The 15,614-nt window shown below is 40.1% G+C and overlaps 1 protein-coding gene across 8 annotated transcripts in view; it reads right to left on the bottom strand.

Annotated features, from left to right (window-relative positions):
* Window positions 1-15,614, bottom strand: part of Arhgap26 (Rho GTPase activating protein 26) — a 411,269-nt gene that overhangs the window by 250,633 nt on the left and 145,022 nt on the right. For all 8 annotated transcript variants that reach the window (XM_048811731.1, XM_048811728.1, XM_048811733.1 and 5 more), the window contains exon 11: window positions 4,710-4,788. In XM_048811731.1, coding sequence (XP_048667688.1) covers window positions 4,710-4,788 — 79 coding nt within the window. The remainder of the gene's footprint in view (window positions 1-4,709; window positions 4,789-15,614) is intronic.

Raw genomic sequence — 15,614 nt, 5'->3', positions numbered from 1 at the left:
TTGTTCAAAACATTATTGTGGGTTGTTGACATATCATTACAAATTTCTTGAAGTATCATATTCCACACTTTGATTCAAGTGGGTTATGAACTCCCACCCTCACCCCATACACAGATAGCAGAACAGCATTTCATTCTTGAAGTTAGTGACTACAAAGAGTACAGTTTCCAACTTTGGTTTCCATGTGTTTATGGCTAGGTTATAGAAATACAACTGATTGCTAGAGATGTTTATTTTCTCTTGTCCTACTCTAGCAGCTAGGATTTCCAGGACTGTGATGAATAAGAGTGGTGAAACGAACACCCTTGTCTTATCTCCAGTTTTAGGGGGAAGTATTCAGTCTTTCACCTTAAGTATGAAGCTAGGAGTAAACATGGCTTCTGCCCTTGGCCAGGTGACAAAGAGTAACCTCTCTGAATATAAAATTTAATGAACATAGGTCTCAGAGTAAGGAGAAACTGTATTATTTCTGCCTACTTAGTGTCCACCCACCTCCCTCATAGAGCAATGCTTTTTCTCTCAGGGGAAGCCAACAGTGGACAAGTGTGTAAAGACTGGTCACTTATCTACCCCATCCTCTGGACCAAGAATGTCATTCAATAAAATTCAAACATAGGACTTTAGAATTCTTTTATAAAAGCTCACTTTACACTATACTTACAGATCAGGAATCCATGAACAAGGGCCTATGATACAAATCCAGCCTGCTATCTGTTTTTGTAAATAAAGTTTTATTGAAACACAGTCATACCATTCATTTATATATTATGGTTGCTTCTGAACTACTACAGCAAAGTTAAGCAGCTGCAACATGGCCCACCAGGCTGAAAATACTTCCTATTCGGCCTGTTGCAGGAAAATTTTATTTGACCCCAGTTCTTAAAATAGCATGTAAGCCTGCAATAGTGAGGAAACATCTCACCACTACATGGGAAAAAAAAACATTTTGGAATGTGAAGCCGCAAAGAAAAAGAAACAACTCCAAATATTATGTAAATCAGACTCAGATGGGCCGGAAACTATTATACCCCAGATTTTTCATTTATGTAATCCAATAAACCCAGATTTTTCTCCGGCCAGTTTGAATTGGGTCTCCTTCATTTGAATCGAAAGGATTCCAATTTGCTACATAGGTAAAATCCGTAATACTCAATGTAGGGCCACAACCCTAGTTCCTTCCTCTGGCATATGTCCATTAATAACATATAAGATATTCAACATTTCTTTAGACTAGAATGTGACTGGGTGCTAAAAACTGTGATTTATGTAACAATTAACAAAAATGTTGTGAAATCAACTGATTCAGGGTTCATTTCGGGTTTTCTTTTCCAACCAGCCATTCTAAGGCTTTTGCTGAACAATGAGAGAACAAAAAAAGAACAAAAACCAAAATTACTCCCACCTCCAAAGAAAAAGAAAAAGCCTCTCAACACTGAATAATCTGTCACAGGACAAATGAGATAGAAGCATAAAAACAGAAGACAGGTGTCCCCATTAACATCTCCCTGAAATAAGGGAATTGCTCTAAGACCAACAAGAGAAAGAGCAAGTTAGAGAAAGTCAAAACTCCCAGGGGACAGATTTAACTAATTTGAGAAATAGTGATTAAAACTGGAGCTGCTAATTGTCTACTGGGCAAACATCTCCAGTAATGTTCACTGGAGGCCCTAGCACTGGGAGGCAAAATCACGCCTAGTGTTTATCACACAATCATTCGTGTGTATTCCTCATCTCTCCTCAGGAAACACATAGAGAGGTATGGTTTTCAATGCAAGCGCTATGTTCCTGGGAGGACATAATTTTATATCATCTTTAGACACAGAATTATTCTGTGTTTAAACTTGTTTTTAATGTGTACGATCTGGAGCAAGGAGATGTTTCTTTCTATACTACACTTTCCATCTACAGAGGCCAGATGCCAATCTATAGGAAAACTGAAGTGGTTAATAAGAGACCAATTACACACAGACAAAGAAGAAATGTCAAGGGCAGGGAGGGCTGCAAGAGGCTGAAAATGGAGTTGGTGAAGTAGTTTCAGAACTTCAGCCTGGTGAGGGTGAGGAATAATAGTGGGATTTTTTTTTTTTTTTTTATGGCCACCAAAAATAACATGTTATGGCAGAACTGTTCGTCCTGGGTATTTCCTTTATTATAAGTTTTAAGAATCGTTCAAGAGAGTCAGAGCTAGACATGGTGGTACATACCTGTAATCCCAGTGGCTCAGGAGACTGTGGCAGGGATCACAAGTTCAAAGCTAGCCTCAGCAACTTAGTGAGACCCTAAGCAAACTCAGCAAGACACTATCTCTAAATAAAATACAAAATAGGGCAGGGGATGTGGCTCAGTGGTGGAGTGCCCTGAATTCAATCCCCAGTAATGAAGAGAGAGAGAGAGAGAGAGAGAGAGAGAGAGAGAGAAAGTATTATAAAAATTAGTTGAGTAAGAATCCTTGGAAGGCAATTGGACAGTTTATTACAGATGAAAAACCAAACATATCTAGAGACAGACATGGGTTTGAATTCCAGCTGTGCCACTATGGTGGAGACTGCCAATACCCACAGCATCTTTCCCTCCTTCTTCCTTGAAGTTGTGTTGGGTACTGGCAGGGCTGGTAGGTGCCTATGTGCAGTCTGGATTTCTCATTCTCCTCTGCAGACAGCTGTGGTCAAATCATTACGTTTTGAATAATGGAAGTGAGATTTCTGCTTCTGGGTCCTTCAAAATACTTGCCCTGGAGATGTGTTTGGTTTGGGGTTTGTTTTATGTGTCTGTGTTTGGGTTTTGGTTGGTTGTTTTGAATCCAGGTCTCAGTATGTTGGGCAGGCTAGTCTTGAACTCACGGGCTCAAGCGGTTCTCCTGCTCAGCCTCCCAAGCAGCCAGAACTAGAGGCATGAGACAACGACGTCCAGCTGCCCTGGGTGCTTTCATCTACATTTTCTGGCTGGAAAATGGCACTAACTAGAGCAAGCTGGGAAGCCATATGTTGACAGAAGGATAGTACAAGGGATGAGCAACCCACCTCTGCTCTCAGAAACAAATACACTTCTTTCTTCCTTAAGCTACGACACTTTGGAGTCTCTCTACTATATAGCAAACCAGCCTGTAGCTGACTAACATAGCCAATTACTATCTGTGCAACTTGGTGCAAGTTATTTAACTCTCTAAACCTCAGTTTCTTCATCTATAAAATGAAATCGTAACACTTCTTTCTTAAGGCACTGAAGAGAAATAAATGGATTAAGAGATATAATATACCCAATCTTGTGTCTAACACATTTTAAAAAGTGCTCAAAAGATGCTAGCAGGGGCTGGGTTGTGGCTTAGCAGTAGAGCACTTGCCTAGCATGTGCAAGGCCCTAGGTTTGATTCTCAGCTCCACATAAAAAAATAAATAAATGTATTGTGTCCAACTACAACTAAAAAATAAATATTAAAAAAAAAAGGATGCTAGCAAAGATGAGGGCTTTCAAGAACCTACTTTCAAAGGCCTCTAACATCAAGCAATGATTGTGCCTACAAAGCCCTAATGGTAGAAATGTGTATCTGCTTTTGAGAGCATTTTTATGGGAAAAACATAATTATCTTATATTTTAGTCCAGGAAAGAATTAAGATTAAACAATGTTTCATTATGGTTTAGACAACTGTGCCTAGATCTTTAAATAGTTCTTTAAACCTTGGTCTGTATTATTATAATAAATGATATGCAAACTCTATTTATTCATGTTTAGTTGATCAAACTGAGACCAAGGTTTATAAAAAACATAGTTAAGTAGGAAGGTACCTGCAGCTATGTTGCCAAAGCCCCTCACCAGGGCAGGCCGAGAGAGACACACACAAAGGAACAAAGATGGTCTGTACTGGTCACCCAGTGTGGCACACCAAGCCCACAGCCTGCTTTTTCCTTGCATACATTTCTCTACTTGAACAGTGCTTCTGTGAGTGTTAATTACTGGCCCCTCTGGCCCTGTAGGGTCTTTCTGTCTTTTATTGGTGAGACATGGCTAGACTATACTCTTAGGATTTTTGTAAACTTGAAATTAGCTGGACACTGAAGTTGAGAACCTTAGCATCAAGATAAGAGGACTGTTCTGGGACTTGCCTGGAGCTCTTATGTGGGTTTATGTCACAAGATGCATAACAACCACAAGATGAAATCACCCAGCTGAGGCCAGCATCTGTGAAATGGCAGCACAGACCAAAACACCAGTCTTAACTCCCTCCACCTACCCAGAAAACATCCCAATGTTTATGATGGAATATGAGTTTCTATGGCAAAGGGACAAGGCAATGGAAGATGCTGTGTAACCTGTTCACACTTTTATGATCATTTATCCCATTAAAATGGGTTTGAATAAGGTTTTGCATCCTACTTCAATAAGGCAATAAACATTTAGTGAGCCAGACTGGGCTGTGCCTCCTTTAAGAGACCTGGGTTCATTATACCTGCCTCTGCAAAGGGGGAGCCTTGGGGTAACACCATGCAGAACTTCTACCTTGGGACGGAAAGGCCAAAATTCAAGAACTACATACACATAGAAGCAATAGGAAAATCCACAAAAAATTACCCCAGGAATAAAAAACTACCTGTGGTACCTTGGCTTCAAACACTCAGAGCTTTAGAGCAACAGCAAAAAATCACTGAACTAAGGAAGCAACAAACAACTCAGGATCTTTATTCTTGCTCTGCTTCCCTGAATTGTTACTTACAGGTTCCCGGCCATCCATGGCTTCCATCCAGAGCCTCCGGTCCTCTTCTGACAAAGCCTGCATGGTGATAACCCCTGGCCTGTGGAGAAAGGAGGGACACAGACATGAACCAGTGCCACATGGAGATTGGCAAAGGTAAACCTTAAAAAAATACCCACTCTCCAGAGTGAGAGGCTACTGAGGCCAACAAAACAAAGAGAGGCACAGCACTCAAATTTTCTAAGACACCTTCCAGTGCATAAAGCAAAGCCGCCTTCCCAAATCCCTTTCAGTAAGCCCTCCTCCCTAAGAAAGGCAGAAGAAACAAGAGATATTGGTAAGGGACACGGGAGTAACAAGATTCTTTTAGAGCTCCTTCCTTGCTTGGAACCCTGCTCATTTCTCTTCTTCAGAATGTTCAACAGAGTACTTTACTCACAGGATAAATGCAATAAGTATTTATTGAAGTGAATGGAGTCACTGGACTCAGGGAAAAAGGGGAAAATGTCCAAGCTGGAGGTCTCTTGATCTCCTAATATCTAGTCCATTGCTTCTAAGTTGCTTTGACATGGAGAAGTTTAATGTAGTCAATCAGCTTGTAATTAAGATTATATTAAGTGTACGTAGATTTTAATGAATACTTACCATATCTGGGGTTAAGTGCTTTATGGACATTAGCTCTTTCCACTCTGTCACTGAAAACTGCTTGCTGTTTACAACTGAGCACAAGCATCCAGAAAGGACACACACAAAATCAATTGGCATTACGAATGGTACTCCACGAGAAAGAGGACTATGTCATAAATATGACCTCAGAAGGAGCTCAATTGCTGAGTAAGGTAGGAGCCCTTTATTTAGGGTCACAGAGAGATCCCAGACTGTCCATAACCACTTTCCCTCCAAATGCTTATGTATTTTTCTGTAGGAGCAATTCAAACTATCCATCAGGTTCTCAAAGAGGAATCAGGTACAGTGGCACACGCCTGTAATCCCAGAGACTTAGAAGGCTGAAACAGGAGGATTACAAGCTCAAGGCCAGCCTCAGCAACTTAGCAAGACCCTGTCTCAAAATTAAGAATAAAAAAAAAGGGGGGGTAGGGGTGTGGCTCAGTGGTAAAGCATCTCTGAGTTCGATCCCCCGTTTTGTAAAAAAAAATCTCAAAGAGTACTGCAAACCTTAAAAAAGTTAAGAGTTGCTGATTTTAACCCTCTCAGACTTAAGTCTGAGAAAGCCTGAAAGGCAGGAAGAGATCTACTGAATGAGAACTAAGTCCAACTGCCATCTGAGTCCACAAATTCTGTTGAGAACCCCAAGCAATTCAGTACTAAAAACCCGTGAGGCTGGGCCCCCGAACACACAAGCCTGTTCATTCCAACCTTCCTAGAATCTATGCTCCTGGTTGATGTCCACAGTTGCAATAAATAGGACAGACCTGTTTTTGTTTAGCATATTTTAAATATTATATCTCCATCTTTTCATTAATCACCCCTCCACTTCCCCTGAGAAAAAAGTTTTCAAAGATGTGAGCATGTAAGGTTTTGGGCTGTGAGGAGCATGGGAAGGGTGGGTGAGCACATGTGCCTGGGTACATGAGCATATGGGGGTGGGGGGGTGAGGTTGTGGGAGAGTGTGTCGGGGTGAGAGAGGGTGAGTGGATGGGTGGAGGGTGGGTGTATTGAGGATGGGAAGACAGTGATTTCTGAGAGATGGTCATTCCTCTGAAGGCCATACTGGGTGCTGGCACCATCTAACACAAAGATGACTGCAGAGATGGAACAACCCCTCTCACCACAAGTACCTACAAGGGCTCTCCCTTAACTTCTCAGAAATTCTCATTCTCAGATCCAAATGCCCATGTCCCACTATCAACCAATTAGTGTACCAGATTCCCTGAGTGTATACAGACTGTGCTGGCATCCAGGGCTCCACAAAACAGACCATCTGTCATGGGGACACAGTGGATTGATTCTCCCCTTTCACCTTTCAAAAAGTCAAGTGCACTGAATTCATTTACTAGTTCTAGAAGTTTTCTGGTGGAACTTTTAGGATCTTCTAGGTATAGAATCATATTAACAGCAAATAGTGCCAATTTGAGTTCTTCTTTTCCTATGTGTATCCCTTTAATTTTTTTCATCTAATTGCTCTGGCCAGTGTTTCAAGAACTATGTTAAATAGAAGTGGTGAAAGTGGGCATTCCTGTTTGTTCCAGTTTTTAGACATGAATTGGGGTGAATATACTGTATTACAACCAGAGATACGAAAAATTGTGCTCTATATGTGTAATAAGAATTGTAATGCAATATATATATATATATATGAATGCATTATAATTAAAAAAGAATATATATATATATATATATATCAAGCGCAAATACTTGGAAGCTGATGGCTTTGAAGCTATGGTCTACTGCAGAACTCTCAAGTCCCTGAACCTGGATCTTTGAATGTTACTCAAGGTCTTATCCCTGTACTGCCTGCTTCTGAACTGGGTAATCCATTAAAATGGAGATTCCCAGCCTAACCCCACCCTAACCCCACCCTATTGAATGTGGACTTCTGGGCTGGGCCTGGGAACATTAGATTTTAACCCCAGGTGATCCTGGTTAAATTTGAGGTCCAAGCTTGGGCTGCCCACTCCACTGGACTCATTTCCTTCCTGGTCACCCCACACTGGAGAGCAAAGACACCCTCCTCTCTACACTGAGGTCACGGAGTCAACACATCTCCAGTTCATTTCCTGTTAGGAAACAGTTTGAGCACAAGAGATGCCTAAATACCAAGATCTCAGGGGCCTCGCAGATGTCATATCAACTTCATGGCACACAGTGAGAAATTTCCACCCAGAGCCACAAAGAGGAAGTTCAAACAAACTCTGAGGCTGTAAAGGGTGGGTCACTTGGCCTAGGTGACCAGGAAAGTCAACAGGATTTGTTTTCATCTCAAGAAGATATATCAAAATACAAGTTCTTTTCCACATGTGATCTTGTTCGCTTCTGCAGGGTGAAGGGAGAGTATGGCGTGGAGTAGATGATAGATGGTGAATAAAGTGCATTCAACACACTCCGTTTTAATCCTATCACCCCAAGTTCAGATACTTTTTTCTCAGTCTCCAGAATGTACATCTGGAAATAGTACTATCGTTTCTAGTACTTACTATGATTGAAACCCCTATTACACAAATCTCCTAATTAATGTGAATTTCCTAGAAACAAGGTTAAAAAATAAACACTCTATTTGGGAACCAAACAATGATTTCTTTCCATTTTTATGTTCCCTATGCCCCTATGAACCACCACCCCCCAAAACAAAACAAAACCCTCAATGGCCCTATACTTCTATGTCAGTCCCTTCGGAGCAGCACATTTTCACACCTTTTCTTACAGGTTTTCAATTTAGTTCATGTTTAAAATCCATGTGGGCCAGGTGCAGTGACATCTGCCTGTCATCCCAGGAGGCTGAGGCAGGAAGATCACAAGTTCAAGGCCAGCCTCAAAAATTTAGTGAGACCCTGTCTCAAAATTTGAAAAAAATAAAGAGGACTAGGGATGTGTTTCAGTGGTAAAACAACCCTGGTTTAAATTTTAAATTCCAATAAATAAATAAATAAATAAGAATGTGAGTTTTCATAGCAAAAATGAGATGGGGGAGATGGGGGAGGTGGGGGAGGGAAAAGATGTGCAATGAGAAAGGGAAATATAAAACAATGAAAGAGAAATGGATAAATGATCAAGTTCTTTCTAAGCTCCATGAAGAAATGTGATCCTATTAGATGCCTTAAAAAAAGAACAATAACAGTCCAGTACTATGTGCCAGCTGCTGTGTGGGCACTCCACATAAATTCATTTATTTAGACTTCAAAGCTATGTCATACAGTAAATATATTTTCATTATCCCACTTATCAGATGAGAAAGCCAAGGCTCAGAAAGGTTCAATACCTTTTCCATAATTACAGAGCTATCAAGTTACAAAGCCTTGTGCATGACTCCCGTGGCAAATGCAAAGGTATCAGAGCCACAGAGCACTTAAGCTGACCACCCAAGTCTGCAGGGTCAAAACAAAAAAGCACTCTTGCAAACACCTCAGTGTGCTCCTGCCCAGGAATCCATGGGATTGAATGATAAAGGGCTATGTAAACCTAAAGTGCTTTTTAAATATGAGACCTTGCATTATCACCTAAGGCAAACAGTCAATTCCCAAACAAGAATCCAAGAGTACCAGTGTGGCTGGGGCTTACTTTCTCTAGCAGCAGTTCTCCACCTTCTTTTCTACCTTAAAACATTCAAGAGAATGAAAAGGCAACTAAGTTGGTTTTTAAGACCACGAAAAGCACTAATCATAAAGAAAAAAACAGGTAAGTTCACCAAAATGAAGAACCTGTATTCATCAAAAGCTAGTAGAATGAAAAGGTAAACCAGAGAGAGAAAAAATATTTGTGATATATACATATCTCCAATAAGACTCTCATCCAAAATAAATATCTACAAATAAATAAGGGGATGGGGTAAAACTGAACAATCCAATCCAATAAAAGACTTAAAAGGCACTCTATAAAAAAGAACATCCAAATTGCAAATAAGAATAAGAAATAGGACCCAAAATGATTACTCATTAGAGGAATGTAATTAAAACCACAGCGAGATATAACAAACACCCTCCTGAATTGATAGCACTAACAAGGCCACTGATACCAAATAGTAGCAAGGATGACGAACAACTGAGACTCTCATATACACTGCTCATACAACAGATAAGTTGATAAAACCACTTGGGCACTATCTTCTAGAACTAAACAGACACCTGCCATATGACATAGCAATTCTATCTCTACACAGATCATCAAAAGAAACAAGTGCCCACATCCACCAAAGGCACATTCAAGAATGCTTGTAATTTCTTTCCTAGTAGCCCCAAATAGCAACAATAAAAGTATCAATAGATAAGAAAACATATAAAAGGTTGTAAATTAAAGCAATAAAACACTATAGGACAACTATAAAGGACCCACTACTGCTAAATGTGAGATGAATGAATCTCAGACATAATTAGGGAAAATAAATACAAAATACAACAAACTATATGATTCCCCGTTATGTAATGTTCAAACTCTTGCAATATACTTCCACACAACAGAAGTCAGAAGAGTGATTCTTTTTAAGAAAGGGGTATGGGAAATGTCTGGGAAAGGGCACACAGGAAGCTTTCGAGGTAATGGAAATGTTCTGTATGTTGATCAGGAGGTTACATCAATGTGTATGCACATGCATGCAGATGTGTGCCCATAATTATTAAAATACAGACTGAAGAGGGGCTGGGGATATAGCTCAGTTGGTAGAGTGCTTGCCTCACACGCACAAGGCCCTGGGTTCAACCCCAGCAGCACAAAAGAAAAATAATAATACAGACTTAAGATCTGTTCACTTTACTGTGACTACACCTCAATTAAAAAACTGCTTTTTAAACACCCGAGAGCTATGACTTCTCACTAATAAAAACCTCACTAGTAAGCCTGACTCAATGGCTTCCTAGTTGAGTGGCCCTGGTAGACAAGCAACAGCTCTGCTCTCTGCCACTCAAACGACCTGCATTTTTAAGAAAAGCAGCATAGAGAAGTTCAACTACTTGTCTGCCAGGGTTACCAGGGTTACACTTCAGGGCATGCTGTGAAAGTTAAATGAGAAGTGTATCAGGCATTTCAAAGTGTCAGGCCCAAAGAAAATACTCCCAAAATTAGTGGTTCTCACAGGGGAAAATAGGGGAGGATGGCAGGTATGGAGTAGTGTCAAAATTAAGGCTGGAGAAGGGTAAGTGTGCATATCTCTAAGAAGGGAATAAGATATCCCGCAGGCGCTGACACACAGGACGTCACCATCAGCACACTCACACACAGCCCCGAAAATCACGCCTCTACCACAAAGCACCCGGCTAGGGCTGAAGGAACACAGCAGCTGACATCATGGCCATTTCCTCTTTCCTCCTGAGTGAAGCATCAAACTGGTCCTTTAAAAACTAATGCCTGGTAGCTGGTGAAGACAGAAGGGATCTCTAGCAAATTCTAGAAAATCTGCCAAGAAGCTCTCTCCCTTCTTTTCACTATGAATCTGCCCTTGTTTAGTGCTGTAGCTGGATCAGCATGAGAAGCAGGAACGAGGATCTGCAGTTTTCTCTAGGCTGACACGCTCACACTCCGAGAACAAGGCAGAAAATGGTTCTCCATCTATCACAGAGCACCTTGTTGCCCACCAGCCTATTTCCTCCAAGGCTGCCCCCCAAAAAGAGTTTGTGGAAAGCAATATATCATTTAACAACTTGTCCAGGATCCTGGGACCACTGATGTCAGTTCATGGCCTCCTCAACAGCGCTGATTCCAGGGTTCCTCGACAGCTTTCCTAATCTTATTCCTGAATCTGAGTCAACAATGGTGATCTCAGTGGTTTGGCAATTTACCCACTTCCTATTGGACAAGGAAATGCTAGAACTAACTCCACCCCACTGAAACAAACATGATCAGAATCTAACAGTACTTTCTAAATCAATCTCCAAAGATCTGGGGTTTTCTCATTTGTAAAACTAAATCTTCAGTTGACCAGAGTTCATTCCCTAATTTCCATCCACACTACTATAAACTATAAGGGCCAAGTTCAGAGGATAAGAAGGACCACAGCACTCACAGAAATACACATTTTCACAGCCTGTGTGCACAACCTGTCCCACTGTGCTCATGTAGGATGACAGGCAGATGAGGGCATGGGGAATGGACCTGCCATCCACTGATAAAAAGTGCTTTACAACTTCCAGAGCAGGAAAACCAATGCCTAGCAGTTCCTGGCCAAGGGCAAGAATTCAAGGTTCAGTAGATCTTCATTTATACAGATATGACCAAAGCTGTTGCGAATAATCTTGGAGAATGACAACCTTTGCATTCTGTTTATGAGATTACAGACTCAAATGTCTACAAAGAGCAGAAAAGTAGCAAAATAAGAGAATATGTGTAGGAAATTTTATATCTTCCCAAGGAAAATAGGCTCAGTCTCATTTTCCTTAAAATCTGTAGGATTCTGCTTTTGGATAGAAACACAGGAACAATGCCTCTATGGGGAAAACAAGAATACAAGGGCAAGTCCCAGAGGGAGCTCTCACCTATCACCATATGCCAGGTAAAGTGGGTGGGGTCAGAGAGATAGAGAAGAGAAAAACCAGGAGTTACAAATTGTGCCCCCCACACCATACCTAAGATTTATCTACTACTTTTCATGTACCAAGCACCATGCTAGGGACTTCACTTAAATTATCCCTTATTTATCACAATAATTATAGGAAGTACTATCATTGTGCCTTTTTTTGAAAGTGAAAAATAAATGGCTCTCCGAGAAATCACTTGCTATTTAGTGTTCTATTGCTATTAAACACCAGCATCTGAACTTGAACCCAGGTATGTCTGACTCTGAAGCAAAATCCATTCCTTTTATACTATACTGCCGCCATGTGTGTGCTACTTATACACCCCAGGAGCCTGGAGGACCAGCTATTCAAGGAGAGGAACCCCCTCCCACACACCCTAAGAAATAGTTAGAAACAGCTTCTAATCCACTACTTAGAAATGATTTCATCCTGATGAATGAGTAAATCATAACCTATTAAAGTCAACAGTACTGACCTCTTAGAAGAAAGGTCCTATACTAATTAGGATCATTTCAATAACAACAGTGTAAAAAGTAAACATTCCCAATCACATCAGATAAGTTCTTATATGTTTTAGAGACTGAAGTTATAAAACACCAGAAAATGTAGACAAAGAAATCTTTAGCACAACTGCATGGCCCTTAAATATAAAAGATGTTGATTGAATACTTGTTATGTGCCAGCTACAATACAGGCACCAGGGACATAGAAGTAAACAAAGGTTAACACACTTCACCAGGAGAAAGCATTATTAATTGATGGAATGAAGTGAGACTCACAGAGAATGCAAATATCCCTTACCATTTATTAATAACAAACTAAGAAAATATATCTTCTGGTTTATCCCTACCCCATTTTTACCATTCTATTTCACAATGAGCAGAAATGAACATAAGTGGAATTTACTGGTTGAGTACTTCCTTCTTTGAATTTATATAATAGCAAAATTTTAGTGTAGATCCCCCCTCACCTCATTTTTGCTATGTGTAAAAACAAAGAGTCTATATTTAGAAACTGGTAAATAAATGGGTACAGTCAATCATTAAAGCTCCAAATTTCACTCTGCAGATTAAAAAGAGAAACATGATTGCCCCAGTCACCTTCCTATCAAATCCATTAACCACCATATCCCCTTCGTTCTTAAATCAGAGCAAACACTCTCATTTAATTAGAAACAAAAAAATAATGACAAGTTCTAACTTAAATACATGAATTCTAAAGATTTCAAAAGCTGCTCTGCTATTTTACAAAAGAGCCAAGAGGCAATTCAGAAAGTACAATATCTCCCCAACTCATGTCATGGAAGTCAGCGCAGTATAACACCCTCAGAGGAAGGAAAAAGCCATTTCCTGCCTGAAATGTCAATGGCATTGAGACCAGCACTCCAATCCAACCAGCAGGAAGGCAAAATCAAATATTATTTCAAACAAGGGGTGAGAAGGGGAGGGAGGGGAAGTTTGAAACCAGGAAAAATGGATTAATCTGTTGCACAAGATAAAGGTACGCTGCACCAAGAGAGAGAAGTCCAACGGCCCAGCACACAGGACAGTGGAATCACACATGGACTGTCTTCACCATCTTCAGATAAGTTGTCCCTGAAGCCAAGAGCCTTGTACTTTAGTTCAGAAAACAGCTAAAAGGCAATGTTTAAACAGAAGCCTAACTAAGAATATGGGCTTTTTGCAGGAAAGTGGGTATGAATGATCCACGAGAATGGGTGGGAGGAAGGAATTTCTAGACAAAGAATGAGTCACTTAGAATACCTTTCCCTTAAGGAGTAACAGTCACATGATGATCACTTCTACAGATCACACACACACACACACACACACACACACACACATACTCCATTGACTCCTAATTGTCAATGTATAAAGGACAGCTAATTTTCAACCGAACTATCCTTACCAATATATATACAAAACTGCCATCTAGAGGCTGAATACAGTCATGCAGCTATTACATAAGATGATTCTTTCTGGAAAACATACAAAAACACAGTTACAAAGACACAAACTAGTGTGTGCACACATATCACATACCCCAGAAGTCAGAATTTCTTTAATTAAAATGAGAATGGCTTCTTTTTGAGATCATAAATTGTAGGGGGCATAAAACTTCATCTTTTTGTAAGAAATATGTATAAATATAAAATCATTGTTTAAATAGTTTGAAAATAGAATCTTTCTCTAGCAATCTCTTTCCATGTATACCTTTGATGCACCTGTATTTACTCTCAGCTTACAGATGAACTGAGAAGTCATATACTATAGGACAAAAAGCAGGCTTACTTTGGATTAGGCAGAGGGGAGTGAAGGGAGAGGAAGGAACGTGGGGGTAGGAAGGAAAATAGAATGAATCAGACATTATTGCCTACATACATATATGATTACACAACCGGTGTGATTCTACATCATGTACAACCAGAAGAATGAGAAGTTATACTCTATTCATGAATGATGTGTCAAAATGCATTCTACTATCACGTAGAACTGATGAGAACAAATTTTAAAAGAAAAGCAGGCTCATAGAAACACCTCCCAGAACTAAGGTTTGCCAAAATAACAATAAAGTACCAGAATTTATAGAATAGGAAAAAAAAAAAAGGCACAACCTTTTCAGACACTGGACATCTACTGAACAGCCCTGCAAGACAGGTGCCATTAACCTCATCTTTAGATGCAGTTCAACCACTCACCAGGAGTCATGCAGCTAATAAGGGACAGATGCTGAATTCAAACTTGGGGCTGCTTGGATCTTTCATCTGCAATATGCAGCCTGCTCTGAAACTTACTTGACATGAGGGAGCTGACTGACTGGAGAGATCAAGTCAATTTTTCAGTTTTTCCATAAAACTCTAGTCTCCACTATTCTGACTTTAACCAATCCTCCACTTTCCTGTTTTCCCTCCTACATATACACAAATGAAAATTATGTATATATATATTAAAGTTTTAGTTTGAGGAGCAATTAATTCGATTAAGTTCCTCTAGTTGTTTCACCAAAGTTTTAAAGGAAAAAAAATAGTGTATCTCAATATTGCTTCACCAGAAGACAAAATTGAACCACCACAGGCACGCAGTACTGTATTAAAAGCTTCCCCTAAGACAATATTTAGAACTGAGCACAGGTATATGAAATACACACTTAATTTACCACCCAACCAGTACAAAGAAAGGGCCATTACCATGCAAATACAGGGGACATGGTGGATAGAAGGAGACAGAGGTGACAATGGCTATGCTAGACTGGGACTGGCTCAGTGGAACACTGACTCCCCTTTCTTACACATAGAAAACTTGCAAAAGAAGGAAGACTTCAAATTAGTATGAAAAAAAAAAAACAGATGAGGCTTTTAAGATAGACAGACCAATAGATTCCTTGTGCTTCAGAAAATGTAATATCCCGACTGTCAGTAGAGTCTCTGGCATGCAGTTATGCTTAATAATATGAGACAGGGAGGGAGGAAATGGATTTGGGATACCCAATCAGGCTATTATTCTCAGCAAGAGTGCAATTGTTAAGGCCCCTGATTGCATTTTCCAACAGCATTCCAGGCCTCCGGGTTTATGTCAGTATTTATCCTGAGTTGCTTGAATATGTACATGTGTAGGTGTGTGTGAATGTGCATCCTATACTCAAAGATAAGCTCCATGAAGACAATTATTCTTGTCTAGCCCTGGATTCCATCCCTCATCCCTGGCCATCTCTAACAAGTTATCCTTGCTGTCTACCTCTGGAGAAT

This window comes from Marmota marmota, unplaced genomic scaffold (genome assembly GCF_001458135.2).
Source record: "Marmota marmota marmota unplaced genomic scaffold, marMar, whole genome shotgun sequence".
NCBI lineage: Eukaryota > Metazoa > Chordata > Mammalia > Rodentia > Sciuridae > Marmota > Marmota marmota.
Note: the sequence above shows the minus strand (reverse complement) of the source record. Positions and strands in the feature narration are given on the sequence as shown.